The sequence below is a fragment of the Morone saxatilis genome, unplaced genomic scaffold (assembly GCF_004916995.1).
Source record: "Morone saxatilis isolate NCDOM2014 unplaced genomic scaffold, NCSU_SB_2.0 Contig14, whole genome shotgun sequence".
Taxonomy (NCBI): domain Eukaryota; kingdom Metazoa; phylum Chordata; class Actinopteri; family Moronidae; genus Morone; species Morone saxatilis.
The window spans coordinates 106,201-124,103 of NW_023339696.1; the positions used below are offsets into that span (position 1 = coordinate 106,201).

Below are 17,903 nucleotides of genomic sequence, written 5' to 3' on the forward strand. Positions count from 1 at the left end.
GAATCTGTTCATTTAAATCCTCTTCCTATTTGTGTTTGAGATAATCTAAAGTTGACAAGTGAAATAGATTAAGAAGGCCATATAGCTTACCTATAACCTGCTTTAAGTTTTTCCCGAGCTTGAAAATGGAGTCTAACAAAGATACTGAGGGACATAAGGGAAAGCAAGTGGAATGTGAGGCTATACAATTTCGCAATTGTAAAGAAGTAGGATCTAGGGATATTAATTCTATCTACTAATTGTTCAAAAGATGCAAAGTTATTGTCTACATAAAGATCCTGTAATGAATGTATCCCACTCCTGAACCACACACTAAAGGCCATATCCGACATTGAGGGAGGAAATGTGATTTTTCGTTATCGGAGCAAAAAGGCAGAGGCTGTTGAGAGCAAATGATCTCCTGAACTGATTCCAGATTTTTACCGAATATGCCACAACAGGGTTAAAGGTGTAATAAGAGATGGGCTTTACTAGTGGGAGTTCAGTGCACAATAAAGCTGATAAGGAATAGGGTCCACAGGGTCTCGTTTACCTCTTCATCTTCAAAATGTGGTTGTCTTTTCAACATGGAAAGTTGACCAAGGTTCTGACTGAGAAGTGCTCAACTGTTATTGGAGTATCCATTCTAAATGTGGCCTTATTTGGTTGAATTTGTGGGACATGCATATCAGTGGTGAGTCTGTAAAGCATATAATTTGGCGAGGAGTTGCAGCATAAGTCCTTGAGAGGCCTTCTCAGGAAGAAAGCCAGAAATGGGGTACAGATAATAAAGACCCTCTCCCCTTTTCCCAGGACCCAGTGCTGTTTTCAGGCCCTCTGAGGATGAACCTGGATCCTTTTGACAGCTACTCGGATGAGGAAATATGGAGGGCTTTGGAGTATTCCCATCTCAAGAGCTTTGTCTCTAGCCTGCCTAACAAACTCAGCCATGAGTGTAGTGAAGGAGGAGAGAACCTCAGGTATAACTGCTTTATCCACAACTATAACTATGAAAACTACCAAAAATGTAATTTACCTTGACTGCAGAGAGAACAGGTTTGAAACAGGTTTATTTAAGAGACATACTGTAAGTATATGCACTGATTCTGTTTTGATTTGCTCTTGATGCAAACATAACTCTTCCTCTGTTTACCTGTTAATTTCAAAGCAATAAATCTATACGACAGTGATGTCATACTCACCACTCTCACTCTTGTTTTAATACTTACACTGTTCTGACTCACTCGATGCCATTTATTATTTATTTTGCCATTTTTTTCATTCAGTGTTAAGCTGCTATCAGTGACAGTCAACACTGTCTGCACAGATATTTCATAGTAAAAGCCTCTTGCAGCTTCAATGACAATCTCCATGTGTCCTGCTATATTGTAACTTGAAACATCTGCGGGAAGTGTTGAATTTAATTGACTGAAGCTTAACACTGGACAAAAGAACACAGTAAAAGAGCCCAGACACACGCTCTGTTGCTCTGTTTCAAGCATTTCTCTGTTTTCCCTCCAGTGTGGGTCAGCGGCAGTTGCTGTGCCTGGCCAGAGCTTTGCTGAGGAAAACACAAATCCTGGTTCTAGATGAGGCAACAGCAGCTGTGGACATGGAGACAGACAACCTAATCCAGTCCACTATCCGCTCTCAGTTTGAGCACTGCACTGTCCTGACAATAGCTCATCGCCTTAACACTATAATGGACTACACAAGGTACCGTACACTTTAACAGTCATTATAGAATGCTCTCATACTGTATGTATAAGAAGCATCTGTAGTCCTGGTACTTCTTTGTGCTCTTTGTAAAGAGAAATGTTTATCAGTATTGTCTCTCCTCTAGGGTCCTGGTGTTGGACAAGGGAGAGACGGCAGAGTTTGACTCCCCCTCCAGTCTAATCGCTCAAAGAGGTGCCTTTTACAAGATGGCCAGGGATGCTGGGCTGGTCTGAAAGCAGGAGGTGCCTCACTTTGTCCAGCTGCTCCTCTGAGCCCCCTCCCAGCTTCTCTGGCTCCCTCCCGTGGAGGTCCTGAGTTGAAGAGTCAGAGGGAGATCAAGTGGGGGAATCGAGATTTCGAGTGTTTGACTATTTAAGCAAGAGTGTTGATGAGAAGAGCGGGTTTGGTTTGAGCTGCCCCACCTTACACTTCCGTCCTCATTTAACCAGACAATTTTATGCTGACTGTCCCAAATAACCTTGCTTATGCCTGTAAAGCTAGATCAGTCTATGAAGCCCCTGTTTCTTCCTGCCCTTTTCACATTTTTACTGCCATTTCTGCCATGGAAGAGGGGGTGACAAGTTCTAACCTGAGACAGCACGTCTTGGTATGTGTCTTTTATTTTGACAAAGCATTGTACTTGTTCTCGAGCAAAGAAGGGGAGTTTTGCTGCTATAAAGACAGAATTCCCTGTGTATCATAAATAGAAATGGTTCACTCCTGGTTGTTGTAACCAAAGCTGAAGTTGGTAGAGGACTCCATACTAACTGTATACAGTATGTTCTAGGGCTGCCCTGATTTTCCTCGTCCACTGGTAGTCAAATGTTAACAGAAAAAGCAGTAATGATTCTGAATGTGTCAGAACAACCAGCAAGGAGACATTGAACGTTTAGTTTGTTTATTTCAACACAGTATAACATCAACAAGTCTCGTTCAGAACACGGAATAAATAAAATCCAACTTCACTAAAACAAATACAGCAGGACTTATCGATATGATGAATATATCACTCAATCATCAGAAAATTTACTCGCTACAAACTTGCTCCTCTTCCTCCGTTTAATTCATCTCCTGTCACTGCCTGAACCCACCGTGTCTTCATTCCCAGTATAGTCCTAGTCTGAGCTGCTGTAAATCAGCTGGCCTCCATTGAGGCTGTGAGCCACTGGGTCCCCCGCTCCTACACTAGTAGTGTTTAAACTCCCCTTGTCCTTCCAGCTCTCAGTTCGGGTACAGGTCCAGGTGATTCTTCTGAGAGGGCAGTGGTTCTCATCAGAAAGATGTGAAGGTGTTGGCAGCTGATTGGTCAACAGTATCAGTTAGGCTGGTGGTGTCACAGACCCAAGAAGGGGTGGTTTGAAACATTAAACATCAGCACATATAAATCAACTACAACGCACAAACTGACGGAATCCGTTGGATAGATTCCACTCAACTGTTACTTTACGTCCAGCACTGATTGTTTATTTATTGTTTGTTTGTGCTCTTTCAGCTTTAAATTAATGTCTTCATTTAAGCTGCTGTTCTGGTCGTTCAGTGATTTTCAGTCTCTTTCAGGGGAAACTCATGTTCTCTCTCTCTACTCTGTCTGCACTCTTGCTGTGTAGATGGACGGCTGCAGAAGAACAAAATAGAGTTTTATTTTAGTTCAACTCCAATGAGGTCATAAGGTACTGAATGTGCACCAAATGGACTTTTTTTAAACTTTCTGGAACATAAATGTACACATTACACATATTTTCTTATTGTTTACAGCCAAGTCATGCTTCACACAAACAAATGGACGCAGGCCAAAAGATTTTTTTCCCATACTGACATATTTCTTTGCATTGCTGTCATTTTGTTAGTGAGTTACTGTGTTACTTTTAGTGAATAAAGATATATTGATTTTGAATGTGAGTGTTTTAACAAACTACTGTGTATGTAGAGAGTTTTTGAACTGACATGCAGAAAGAAATGCCAGTTTCTAGTGTGCACTGGGAATAGTTCAGTGAGCATTAGAACTCTGCTTCTAGTCCTCAGAAATGAACGCCAAATATATTATAACTTGGTTATAACAGTGATTATCTAGTGTTCCGCCAAACATTCTTCACATGCTCAACTTTGAGTAGTTCTGCTTACAAGTGGCAAATGATATTCTGTCTGTTATTGTTCTGCACAGAAGAGACAAGATGTAGGTGCATCCAGCTATGTTTTTATCATGGACCTCAGTATAAAGACATTGCTGCTTTACTTTGCTGTCAACACAACATTATCTCAAGTGGACATTTGTTGCATTCTGCTGCCACCCTGAACACTCTGGAATGAGATTAAAGTTTAAGGAGCACACCCAAAATGTCATTTTTCTAGTGCACATTGTTTCTAATGTGCACTAGAAATTAACATATTCTGATCTGTTATGGCCACAGTGTAGACCTGCTCATGCTCTGCAGGTATTACATTACCTTTATAGAAAGTAAAACAAATATTACCTTTATTCAAAATGAACAAAAATTCTGACATACATTTTCCAAGCCATACCTACTGGCAACACCTGCCATACAAGGTGTTAATAGTGTGAAAGGAATGCAGGAATATTAAGGCATCATCAGTGTCACATTCGGTGGATGTTACCAGCTAAATCTCCACACTTCACATACTGATCTGATTCTGCACGTGTTTTTCTTTCTTTCCATTTGTGGATCTGGAGTAGATGTTTTACAGAAGCGAATGGTCAAATGGGATAAAAAAAAAAAACTTCTAAGAGTTAAGAATTCTGAGAAAAGACATCATTTTTAGTTTGAAGTAAGTTAAAGAACCATTCTGGAGGTATTTGGGGGAGAATTTGTTTTCTTAAAATTTAGCTGAACTCAAAAGTTTGTTTTTCCACATGCTCCTGATCCTCTTTTTTTGGGCCCCTGATCTTTTTGCTCCAGGGACAGAACAGTACATCTCCTAGATTCCCTGTGTCACTGCTGGTCAGACTGGTTGGTCAGTGTGCGGATACTGCACCTCTCTTACCAAGTCATCATTGTGGCTTTACATTGTTAACATCTGTCAGTAGTTCTGGGAGATTTGGGGCCAAATAAAGGTTCTCCTCTCTGTTGAAAAGCTGATAGTAGCTTTGCCAGTGTTATTAGTCATTATGTTCTCTAAAAGCTGTAAAAGTTTGGCTTGTGGTGATCTTGTTCAAATTATTGAGACACACTTTGGTTGTGTTTCAGCACACGATTTAAAGCATCTTTAGATTGAATAAAGAATACCTGTGTGACATATTTATGATTACAAAGTCAATATTTGCTATTTTATAATGCATTACTTGGTTTCTGTAATTAGTTTCGGAATAAAATCGATGTATGTATAAAAGCAATCGTATGAGTTGTTCATTTTTTTGTTACATTATATAAAATTGCCTTTACAAAAATTGATAATGCTGACCCACCAGGTAAATGCAGTAAACTTATTTCTGTAATCACTTCAATAATTCATAATTAATAATATATATATATATACACTAATATATATATATATATATACACACTATAGACCTTATTACATATATATTAAGTGCAAGTGGCTTTTTAATTAATGTTTGAGATCTATAGGAAATCCAGAAGAAACATCAATGATTTTGTTTATAATATTAAACAGCATATTGCTGCTATTCAGTTCTTTCTTTGTTCTTTCATATCACTTTGCTTAGAAATCAAAAGGAGACGCAAAGCAGTGACGTATGACTAGGCACAAAACTATGTTTCCCATCATCCTTTGTTGCCCGGTTAGGGGGGAAGGAAGATGGCGGCGATTGATGGAATGGGACTGCTGTTGCGGTATTAAAATGGCAAAAAGCAGTTGATGATGTCTTTTAACGGTTGAGTTGATGTCATACAAAGAGACACCGGTAAATGTAAAACGGAGGCTCTGATCCGAGACTGCTGATCCCCGCGCTGCAGGTGAGTCAGTAGCGTACAGCTCCTCTGGTTCCCTTTAGCTAGCTAGCTACTGGAAGCTAAATTAGCTTGCTAGCCAACTCAATACCTGCTGCCGACACAGAGGCCGGGAGTACGTACATCAAGTGCGTTTTATGAACCGTGACAAAACCGGAGTACACAAAATGTGGTTAGTTAACGTAGACAACGTTAAGTTAGCTACAAAGATATTCAGCTACACAGCCAGCGGCGGTACCTTCATGTCAGCATTAACATGAATGCTAACACTGGCTAAGAGTGAGCACTGACGATAATTACAGCAAAATATCTCCAACCATAACGAAACGTTCACTTTTTTCCATCAGCAGGAGTCAGAAAACATTGAGTCATAGATGGTTCATAGAAGAGAAAATACGAGTTATTAGAGAAACATCATAGTAGTGTGTTGTTTATTTCCCCTTTCTTGTGAAGCCTCCATTAGCACATTACATTACCAAGCATGTGTGGACATAACCCGACCAATACTGGATTTAAATCATATCATATCGGTGTTTGAGAGTTTAACATTTCAGATAGAAAAACATTTTTAAGTTTTTCGACATAAATACACAGCATAAAAACGTTTTTTTTTCTAGGAGCTCTCACGTGTGTTTTGCTTAACAGTTCTGACCAAGATATATACTGAGTAAGACATTTGAAACACTTGAATAATGTAATGTAATGGAGACAGTGTTTTCAACTCTTTACTGACTCTACTTTCTTTGAACTCATTGGCTGATGTGTGTGAAGGCTTCCAGATTTGTTTGTGATGAGCTGATATCAGCAGATAACATAGGTCATGTTGTAGTGTTGGATGGGGTGAACAGAAATTTGTATCACTGTATTTTTAAGATTCTGGCGGTTTCACTGTATTATTATTATTATTATTATTATTTTTTTGGCATGACTGGACCTTCATATAGGTTTATATGGGCTTATTATACTGTCAAGATTACATTGAGTATATAACCATTTCAATGTCACCATGAAGGCTCTGGTTAACTATTAAGTTGCTGCACAATTAATATTATCAAAATTGCAATTTCCAAAACGCTGAAGCAGCAGTTTGTTTGATAAAGGATAAATGTGTGACAGACAGCATTAGAATAGTATATATTGTAGTGCTGCAGATATTCCCTGGCCTATGAATCTTTAACATTGAGTTGTTTACCAAACAAAATATTTTAGAATACATTTATAAACACTATAAACTGACATAAAACACTCAAACTTTGATTTTTCAAAGAGATATTCCAGATGTTCCATTGCACAAGAAACAAATGAGGTACAGCAGTTGTTTCAGCTGTGCACTGGTACGATAGTATATGAAAAATATCATACACAAAATGAAAACCGATATAACACCCAGCACTAATGAGCTCTAATATAGACAAAGAGGATCTTATGGAAGCGTATTGCATTCTTGTGCAATTATGAGATAATAACTTGGCTCTCTCACTTAGTTTGGCTGTAATAGACAAAAGTATGAACAGTGACTTTACTGAGCATGTAAATGCAATGCACTTTCCTAAGATCTCACTCATTAACTAAAGAAAAAGAATTCTTTAGTCAGACTTAGTCAGGCTAATAGAAATCTTAGTGACTGAAATAAACTGTAATTGATCCAAATGAACTAGCTTATATCCCTGCAGAATCAGTTTCACACTCTTACATTGTCCACAGATGATGCCACAGGCTGCTTTGCCTTTGTTGTCTTTAAACATTGTGAGATAAAGACTGCATGTGTCCTGTCCTTTCCACTAGGCTTATTCCTGGATCCCTTTTTTCTGGCGTAGCCTTGCCCATCGCTGCCAACCTCCAGGTCCTGCTTCTGCATCACCAGTTTTCCTGGCCCATGGACTTGACTCCAGCATCTGGCTTCAAAAGGAGGGCTGTTGCCTCCTCTTCATCAAGTGGAGTTAGAGAGATTGCCAGGAGCCCTCCTCCCTGCTCACCCTCCTTGTCTCCATCATCCAGTTCATCTGATCCATCTTCACCCTTGTCAACGTCCTCCTCTGCCTGTGCCAACTCATCAGTTTATCAGAACCATGTAAAAGATCAGACCCAGGGGACAGAGGTGGCCAGGGTGTCCTCCACTTCTGCCTCTCTTGCAGCGCAGTCTCTATCCACACCTACACCCAACACCCCCTCGTTGGATTCCTTTCCTCACACGTCAGTGCAGCCGAGTGTTGATTGTGAAGAAGAGGACAGGGAAAGGGAGATGTATGATCCGTTCCATCCAACTGAGGGAGTGAAGGAGGAGGATGAGGGGGAAGGGGAGAAATACGACCCCTTTGACCCCACTGGTTCTCCAGCATCAGACGCAGATGACAGGAGAGGCAAAGCGAGGGGGATGAAGAGAAACACTGTTGAGAAAGAGGAAGAACCTCCAGATTCCACTGACACGTTAACTGACCTGCGAAGTCCAGGTCTGGCCACCCAGCTCCCTCTGAGGAGGAGAGTGGACTGCAGCACCACCAAAACTGGAGAACAGAGGGACATTGCAGACTCTGATCACTCTGAGATAGAGGAGGGGGAGATAGTTGGTGCTGCTGACAGAGATGGGAGCAATAAAAGACCAGCTGGAGAAATCCTCCCCCTCAATTCCCCCAGCGTCTCCTTCTTTGGTTCAAAGCCAGAGCGCATCCTCCGGGTGCTGGACGGAGATGGCTTTGTGTCCGTACGTACAGAGGGCAGTTGGGAGGTGGACAGGGAGCCTGAGGATGAGCCTGTGGTGGGAGTGGAGGATCTGAGACGGAAGCTGGTCAGCAGACGGAAAGAAAGATATCTCTCTTTTCCTGCTACTTCCCCGCTCTCTCCTCAGCCACCACCTCCTCCCTCCCATCCTCCAGCCTCTGCACCCTCTTCCCCTCTCACGCCTTCTGTAGAGCAAAGTAGCAAGAACCGCAAGTCATCCAAGAGTTCCAAGGACCGCGACAGACAGAAAAGCAAGGACAGGAAGGCTGGGGAGAAGGAAGAGAGAAGAAAAAAGAGAAGAAAGGACAAAGAGGGAGGTGGGGAGAGAAGCAAAGAAAAGGAGCAGGGGCACAAGGAGGTTAAGGGAATGAGGAGCAGCAGGAGCAGCAGCCGGAAGAGGAAGAAAAGACGTCACAGCAGCCCAGAGGCCTCACGATCCTGCAACTCTTCAGGAAGAGGGGGCCACACTAGACACTCATTTTCAAGCCTGTCTGAAGAAAGAAACAGAGAGAAGGAAAAAGATAAAGAGAGAGACAGGGACAGGAACACAATTAGAGATAGAGACAGGGATAGAGATAGAGACAGAGAGAGGGATAGAGACAGAGGAAGAGAGAGGGACAGGGATAGAGAAAGAGAGCAAAATCGCACCAGTAGTTGTAGAAGAGATGAAAGAGATCGAGATTCTAGCTCTCGAAAGAAGGAGATGGAGAGGAAGGGAAGACAACACTCGAGCAGCAGAGAGCGGGGCATTTCAAAGACGTCGAAAAGAAGCAGGGAAAAGAGGGAAGGGGACAGAGACAGAGACAGACAGCAAGAGAGGGAGCGACGAAGGGATGGTCGCCCTGTAGTCCCGCCATCTATCCAAGACCTCAATGGGTCTGACCTCTTTGCCATCAAGCGAACCATCACAGTCACCACGACTACAACCACCACCACCGTGCCCGGCTCTCCAAGACTGGCCCCGACCTCTCCCTGTCGGCCCGCACAGGAATCTGATAAGCCCTGCAAGAGGAAGAAGAAGAGAAAATGGCACTCAGCTGGAGAGCTGGAAGACCGGGGAAGTTGTCACAGCCGATCCCAGTCGCTCTCACCGCTAAGGTATCACAGTTATGAGTCTGACCACTATTCAGACAAACTGGAGATCGACGTGTTGTCTTTGGATGGTGAAGCTTTGGACTCAGACTACCCATCTTTGGAGGATACACCCCCTGCTGCCCTGCCTCCAGAACCACCTGCCCCCAGCCCCAAAACTAAAACGGGCCTCAAGACCGGACGACACCACCCAAAAAAGAAATCTCGCGCCTTGAAGAAAATTGGCCAGTCTGAATCCTCGTCCTCCTCTTCCAATAGAACCAAAAGCAAATGCCTCTCCTTACTGACTGTCACTTCAGGCTCTGCCCCCGTCTCATCTGGCCTCCCCTCAGCAAAGCGAGCCAGGAAGATAGGAAAGGACAAAGACCGGGACAAAGGCAGCAGAAAGGATTTGGGTCGCTCCGGCAAATCCAAGAAAGAGAGTGCCGGTAGTCGGAAAGGCAAGCTTCAGTCCAAAGTGTCTGTGCTAGTGCGGGAAGGTGTAAGCAGCACCACAGGGGCTTCAGTTGGCTCTGGAAAGCTTGGCATGGACCTCCTAGGGCCAGGAGGTACAGGGGGCGGTGCTGGGGGCTCTGTGGTGGGTGGCTCAATTGCTGTAGTCTTCTGCAGAGACAATGAGAGCAGATCTCCATTCCTCAAACCTTGCTCAGAGCCGCTGACGCTGGCCAGCCGCAGTAAAGATTTGGCCAGTATAGGAAAGCGAAGCAGCCTGGCAGCACCACCACCATCATCCTTAACCAGTCCTGCAGGACTGAAATCCAAGAAAACAAAACCAAGCTCCATTACCTCCACCTCCACCTCCTCCTCTGCCTCCTCCCCCTCATCATCTTTGGCAACCAAACGCCGCCGTCGCCTGGCCAAGAAGACAAGAGAGAAAGGTGGAGCTGCAGGGTTTACGACTAGAGACGGCAGCCAAACAAACACATCTGAGGGCTGGGGTGGAGCCACCTTAGATGTTCAGTCAGCCGCTGGGGATGGGAGCAAGTCACTCAGTCCACATACTGGCCAAGCAGGTCCCGCACCCTGTTCCTCCTCCTCTTCCTCCTCATCGTCCTCCACCAGTGTGCTCCCACCATCCTCCTCACCACCCCACACGCCTCCGCCCTCTATGGCCCCTTTGCGAGACACCAGAGAGTCTTCGCCAGACTCTCAGACTGTTGACAGCAGCTGTAAGACCCCAGACCCTTCGTTCCTAGCCGAGGACTGTCCAACTCAGACCAGCCCCACACTCCCGGCGTCCAGTCCGTCCAGCCTGTCCACCCCCCAGGGAGCTAGCCTCAGCATCACCTTGTCTACGCCCACTGCCAAGCCCCCTCCTCCAGATGACGCACCCAAATCCCAGGCCTCACCTCCCTGCTCGTCGTCTTCGACAGGATGCAGTCTCACTTCCCTTTCTCTGCCTCTGTCTTCGTCAGACCCTTCCTCCTCCTCTGTGTCCTCCTCGTCTGCTAGTAAGCCTCCTCCCCCTCCCCCTCCAGCAGCGCCCGCCCTCCCATGGAGTTTGCAGACTGGGGTGGACTGCACAACCGGAGGAGTCCTAGCATGTGAGTTCCCACCAGAGATGTAGAAAAGTTCGCCATGTTCTTATCAAACATTCACACCTTGAAGGGACTGCACTAAAGTTAAAGGTTATTTCTAAGAAATTTACTTGAAAATAACCTAGGGCTGCACAATTAATTGAAATATTATGACATTATATCCAAATTACACAAGCTGGATTTTTTTGGTAAATGTAAAATGTGTGACAAACGGCACTATAAAGTACTGTGCAGCAGAGATGCCCTGGCCCACTAATCTTCTCATACAGAAAACATAAATGTTTTAGTGCAGACCGACTGAAACAGTCATCCAATGCAGGTATCATGGTGTCTATAGTGGTGATGAAGTTAGGGGCAAATTTCAAAGGTTCAGGAAGCGATTACTGTAAATTTGCTCATCTCACAGAAAACGCAATCTGAGCAGAAGATGTTTCACAGAATGGGACTATACAGTTGACAATTAAAGCTGCTCTGATGGATGTGCTGCAGCTCTGGTAGTCTCTTGCTGTATTTGCACAGAGAAGAAATTATCACAATATCTGCCAAAATAAGGGCTGGACGGCCCAAAAAATATTGTGATTATTTTAACAAATATTGTGATATGATTGGCAATTAGTGGATCATTAGTGATCATTTTTGCATCACAATTTTAGGTTTCACTGTTTAAATTGTGAATAAACAAACAAGATTTGTAAGCCAGGGAATCTCTGCAGCAGTACATTATATTCCTGTTTTAACACACATTATCAAAAAACAGTCACTTGGCATATTGCAATTTTGATAATATATAAAGCAAAATAAAAGTCACCAAAACAGGCAGTGCTTGTTGTTTCTACTAACAGACTTAGATTGTTATTTTATGTGTCGGAGCATTATTATATACACAGATGGACCTTTTGTTTAACCAGAAATACCTGTAATGTCGCTCGCCACCAGACTCCATATACAAATTGGTAATTTTAGCTTATATATCATTGTAACATCATAACTTCATTAAAAGTGAACAGAAACAAAATAAAACCCACCAAAACCATCTTTGTTAGTCTTTCCACTGTTTCAACAATCACCAACTGTGGTTTGGTGGAAATAAATCCACAGTTTCAGTCGTTGTACTCAGCTGCACATGAAGCAGACCAGCTATGAAACAAACCACAGAGAGGCACACAGGCAGAGGGAGTGGGACTCAATGACTTCACTATATCTTTACCTCTCTTTTGCAGGAACATCTGGATCACATTAAATACCTTTAAAATAAAATACCATACCTTATTTTACTGACTGCTATTAGTTTTTGTTCATTTGCATTTTGCATTAGTATTGTATAGTTACTGTGGCTGCTTTCACATACTGTATGTTGGCCTTAGGTCTGCTGTAGTGTAAAAGGCTTGAGATATAAGTTATCCCAGCCATTCAAATGAAAGCAAAAACCCTGAATGTTGGCCAGCATTTAGTGCTTATATAGTTTCTATTCGCACTTTCACTGCATTCAATTATTATCATCAGGTGTTGTTCCCACCTAGGGAGGAGTAAATGTTCCCAAAGTTTGACCAAAACACTAAACATGCTTGATGTCAAATCCTATTTTAAAATACTCTTTAAACAAATAGAAATCAAAATAAATAATAATCAGATGTTGCATTGTCATGTATGTTGTGTTATTGTATAACCCTAATGATCTCATTCTTCCTTCTTTCTCAGTGACTGCTCTGCTCTTCAAAATGGAGGAGGCCAATATCGCCAGCAGAGCGAAAGCACAAGAGTTCATTCAAGCAACCAGCCAGGTGACTGTCTCTCTGTCTTAAGCTGTCATTCTCCTTAGTCTTAGTAAAGGAATGTTTTATATATGTTATTAGGAGAAACCTTAACAACAATATTTCTGTAATCTAGCTTTGTCTGTCTGATTCTTTATATTTGAAACATTTTGTTTTGGCGAGTTGCTGATTATTTGTCAAAGTAATTGATTACTTTAAGGAATACTGTGCGAGTTCCATTTTGATGTTTGTATAGAAATGTGTTCTCCACCATTTTTAATATTCAAAATGAATATGCATTAATGCATGGGTTTAAATAAGAAAAATAACCTAATATAATGAGACTCAGTATAGTTAGGTCAAAGTTCCAATTTTTTAAACAAATAAAAGAGAACCTGTGACCACAAAATCAAAGTAACCATCAAACAGCATTTCACGTACCATTGCGCTATATGCACACCAGTAATTCAATCCAAAGGTGGTTAGGGCAGGAATAGAGTCAAAACAGGAAATAGTATTGATAGGGTTGTAAACATATGGTAAATTGTACCCCTTTACCACCTGGTTCGGAACCAGTACCTGATCAAACCTTGTTTGCGTGTGCTAGCACCAAGAACCTTACAACAGGGCCGCAGCAGTCTACAAAATAAATTCTGTCATTTTATCAAATGTTTTACTATCATTAGTACCATCTCTTTTCTGCTACTTTGCTGTGCAGCTACAGAACAAGAATATCAACCGACCCACCCCCTCTCAGGCCTTGAGATTTGGGGGATTTTGAAATGGGTCAGTCTGTGACTGGAAGCAAATGTGTTGCACTTAGAAATGAAGTGTTAGGGGAAAATGAATTCCAGTCTGACTGTGTCCTTACTTTGTCTCTCATGCAGATCCTCTCACAGGCTAATCAGAGCCAGTCACAGCAGCATGCCCCTCCCTCCTCAGCCTCTTCCTCTTCCTCACAGATTCCTCCCCCTCCCGCTCTCCCTCCACCACCGGGTCTGAGCCCAGCCCAGTTCATCCTCCACAGCTCCCTCCCATTAGTCGGCTGCACCAAAACTCCACCCTCTCTCCTGCACCCATCCATAGGTGGTGGATGTGCGCAGACCCCGCCCCCTATCATGCCTGTGGGGCTGTCAGGAGTGACTGGGAGCTCTGGTGACACTGGATGGGACAATGACAGCAAAGACCCTGACAAGGTAAAGTTGACGTTCATGGAGAGATCAGGGCGGTTGCTCTCCTTTCTCTAATATATAATATCCACTACTGCTGCATGGCTGCTGATCAGCATCTACCCAACAGGCCAGTACTCTTTAACTATCTCAGCAAAAATGATTTCAGTCTTCAATGTTATCTTGTTAATTACTTGAAGAGGGCAAAAATATTCATACAGTTTTAAAACATACATCAATAACACAGCATAACTGCCTACAAAGACATGCCTGTCAACCTAACTGTACACTGTAAAGCAACTGGGGATTTCTCTGTATTATTAAAAATTGGTTTAATGACGTTACATTTTTCAGTCTCACTTTAAAATGTGTTTTGGAGAAACATTTGTATTGATCACACTGTACAAAGTAGAATAATTAACCCAACCAATACCAATTTGTACTTCACTACAGTTTCAATGTCTAAATCTGTAGAATATGTTACAGACATGGATATATAATATAACTCAACAGCTCCTGTATCTGTTTCGAATAAAAAGCTCTGTTGCATTTTTGTAGATAGAATCAATTCATATGTTAAATGGTAAATAAACTTGTGTAGCACTTTGTTTGTAAAAGCACTGTAAAGATTAAATCGATTTAGAGTTTGCTTATGCTGTTGTGCTGACATTTATATCACTCATTAGTTGCTTCTCCTATCATTGTTGATGATTGGTTCATACTGTGGGGTGTTGGGCCTGCATTTTAGAACCACTGTATTAATTTAGCATGTCTGTCATTTGAATTTCTCAGTACCTAAAGAAGCTGCACACCCAGGAGCGGGCAGTGGAGGAGGTGAAGCTTGCCATCAAACCATACTATCAGCGCAAAGACATCAACAAGGACGAATACAAAGACATCCTCAGGAAAGCTGTGCACAAGGTCAGCCTCAGCACACGCATAGTATAGAAAAACACTAGTAGTTCACAGTAGTTAAATGTTAGTATATGGAGTTTGCCTAAAGGCACACTATGTAGAATTTTCCTAAAAAACAATGTATATTCATATGAATCATCACTTATGACCCACTGGCAGTGTGTGGCAGTGTCTGTCTGCAGACACCGTGCATCCTCTGTCTGTATTTTCTTATGTTGCTGTGTTCTGGATGTTTCCGGGCATTGGTGTATAGCCCCCAGCCAATAACACGTAGCAGCCAGGTCACATCGCCATCTCCTCTGCTCTCAGAATTTCCTCGTATCCTGGAAAACCTTGAGAACCTGGAAATTTAGAGACTAGTTTTAGGGATACAAGATCATTTTTGGGACAAATAAATTATTGGCCAATAATGGGAAATTTCTATCATTATGAAATATTGGGATAGCATTTGTAGAGTCAGAACTGTTGTTGTTGTTGTTAGCAATAGTTATGTCAGTTAGACTTGGTTAGGTCAGAGCTATGGAATATTAAATCATCCATTTTGCTCACAACATCTTTGCCTTTCATACAGTCATGTGAAACAATTAGGACACCCTATGAAAACATCTGTTTTTTTAACATATTTAGACATGGATATTTAATATCAATTTTAACAATACTGAGAGATTCAAGTTATAAAACTGAACAAGTAAAACTGAAGAAAATACTTTTTAAAACTTTCTGTTAAATTTAATAAAATAAACATGCAATTTCTGAATAAATTAGGACACCCTCCACATTTTTCCCACTTAAAAGTGGCTGAAATCACAAGGTGTATCACATCAGGATGCACATGATTAGAACATTGTTACTCCAGCATTTTTGAAGGAGGCTGCCCTATTTAAACCTCAGACATTCAGTTTGGTGTGCTCCTGCACTGTTGACGTGAGAGTGAACACCATGGGTTGAGATCGAAAGACCTGTCTGAGGCAGTCAGAAGAAGATTGTTGCAGCTTTATGAGTCTGTAAGGGATTTAAAAAGATCTCAGAAAGAGTTGAAACCAGCGCATTCCACTGTCCGGAAAATAGTGTACAAGTGGAGGACATTCAAAACAACTGCCACATGCCCAGGTCTGGCTGTCCGAAGCAAAGTTACCCCGAGAGCCAGACCACAAAGATGCAAAAGAAGTTCTCCAAAACCCCTAAAATGTCATCACCACGGGACCTTACCAGCAGGCGCTTGGCGACTGTTGATGTGAAAGTCATGCCTCTACAACAGAAGAGACTTGTCAAGTTTTCACAGGAGGTGTGCAAGAGGAAACCTTTACTCTCCAAGAGAAACTTAAAGGCCAGACTGGAAGTTGGCCAGAGAGAATGTAGACAAAGAACAGGACTTCTGGATAATGTTCTTTGGACAGCTCACCATCAATAGAATAACATCATGAATTCTACAGTGGTATTCAGAGGTGCTTGAGCAAGCATGTGGAGACCATCCTATAAGAAAATTAAAGCTGAAGCGGAATGGACCGCTGCAAGCATGAAAATGACCCTAAACATACCAGTAAAATCCACCCAAGGACTGCCTGAAAACAAGAAATGGAGATCCCGGAATGGCCCAGTCAAAGCCCAGATCTTATATCCCATTGAGATGCTGTGGGTGACTGAAAACGGCTTACATGCAAAAACCCTCAAACATCACACAGGTTAAAGCATTCTGCATGAGAGGGTCAAACCTTCCTCAAGAACCTGATGTCAGAGGACTGGTAGAGGAGTTTACAAGAGCGTCTCACTGAAGTTATTTCAGCCCAAAGGGGTAACACTAGGTAATTAGGGGGTAGGGTGTCTAACTTTTCCTCAGTTATAAATGCATTACTTTGAATGTCTTTTGTTTATGAGTAAGAAATGGTTATTTTTTGCTGTTTTACTGCAATTAGATCACTTTTCTTTCCCAGAGATAAATAAAAACAAGATTTAGACATCGATATGGTGGAACATTTCTTAATGAAATAACTGAATATTAAGGGTGTCCTAATTTTTCACATGAACTGTACCCTGTGTCAAAAAAACAGTGTTAGAACTAACCAAATTGTGTGGAGGGGTGGCCATGAAATTCACCAGAAAATAACGTTTTTTGATCGATTTACTGCGTTGTTTTCACTAACTGCCCATTGCCCCCTCCTTCATTCACTTAATAGTTTTGCCTCAACCACCCGCTCGCGTCTCATTCGTTCTCTCTCAATTGGCCAGCCAATTTTGAAGGTTACAAACAATAACTGAACAAAATCCTGCATAAAGTTGGGCCCCCCCCCCCTTTTTAAACAAAAAGACAAGTCAATCTGGCTTATAAAGGCAGCACTAGTTGTTCTATTCCTACCACACCTCCTAACCCCATGAACCAAATGTAAACTGAATATCCTTTGCTGCAAGAGGCTGTTTAATCACACTGTCTTTCTTCTCCCCAATCTGCCACAGCCGTAACTGGGGGAAATTCAACCCTGTCAAAGTCAGCAACCTGTAAAGTTGTTACGTTCCAACGCTACAAATACTCCGGAAACACTGGACGCAAATGGTAGGGAAGAAAGGGATGACCGGGAGCCAGGAGCCAACTTGCCTATTCCTCTGCTTAATAAGGAGACTTTTAAATTCGTCCCCCCACAACGCATCTGCTCAAGAACACCCACTTGTTTTTGTCAATATTTTTTTGTTTTCCATAGCCCCACCGTTGTCTATTGCCTTTTAGTGAATCTTATGGAAGTCCTCCTCCCAATTATATCCTTGATCTCCCACTGTAAAATGCTCACATGAAAATGATCATGTATACAAGTTCAGGAAGTGATGCTATCATGCACGTGCTGTGTTATCTAATACAGTCCCCAGTTACACCAAAGCCCTGCCATTGATACTACCTTTGTGGAGCCTTATAGTTTTTGTTGACCCCTGTTCATTTAGAAGCCTTCACTAATAGTGGTAAATTAAAAAAACTTGTCCCCCAAAAAGGGCCCTAAATTTTTTACAATAGGCATTGGATTATTGTTTGTCCTAACCCCATCCTCCAATGTATATCAATAATCCAAGGGCCTAAGGGGAGATGTAATATCGCAGTTGATAACACCCAAA

General features: G+C 42.2%; 3 protein-coding genes across 3 annotated transcripts in view; 2 read left to right on the plus strand and 1 right to left on the minus strand.

Annotated features, from left to right (window-relative positions):
- The window catches only part of LOC118322814 (multidrug resistance-associated protein 1-like), a gene marked incomplete at its 5' end in the record, with an annotated part of 7,778 nt that extends 4,186 nt beyond the window's left edge, over positions 1 to 3,592 (plus strand). Inside the window, 3 exon segments of the mRNA XM_035654643.1 lie at positions 793 to 959; positions 1,501 to 1,695; positions 1,823 to 3,592. Coding sequence (XP_035510536.1) covers positions 793 to 959; positions 1,501 to 1,695; positions 1,823 to 1,931 — 471 coding nt within the window.
- Positions 3,593 to 5,455: 1,863 nt separating this feature from the next.
- On the plus strand, positions 5,456 to 14,855 carry scaf1 (SR-related CTD-associated factor 1). The gene is made up of 5 exons (XM_035654639.1): positions 5,456 to 5,630; positions 7,410 to 10,978; positions 12,671 to 12,753; positions 13,611 to 13,919; positions 14,685 to 14,855. The coding sequence occupies exons 2-5, from the start codon at positions 7,501 to 7,503 to the stop codon at positions 14,838 to 14,840; spliced, it is 4,026 nt and encodes a 1,341-aa protein (XP_035510532.1). The 5' UTR covers positions 5,456 to 5,630; positions 7,410 to 7,500; the 3' UTR covers positions 14,841 to 14,855.
- An 839-nt stretch (positions 14,856 to 15,694) lies between these two features.
- Positions 15,695 to 17,903, minus strand: part of LOC118323026 (multidrug resistance-associated protein 1-like) — a gene marked incomplete in the record, with an annotated part of 19,719 nt that continues 17,510 nt past the window's right edge. Inside the window, 2 exon segments of the mRNA XM_035654941.1 lie at positions 15,695 to 15,809; positions 15,943 to 16,056. Coding sequence (XP_035510834.1) covers positions 15,695 to 15,809; positions 15,943 to 16,056 — 229 coding nt within the window.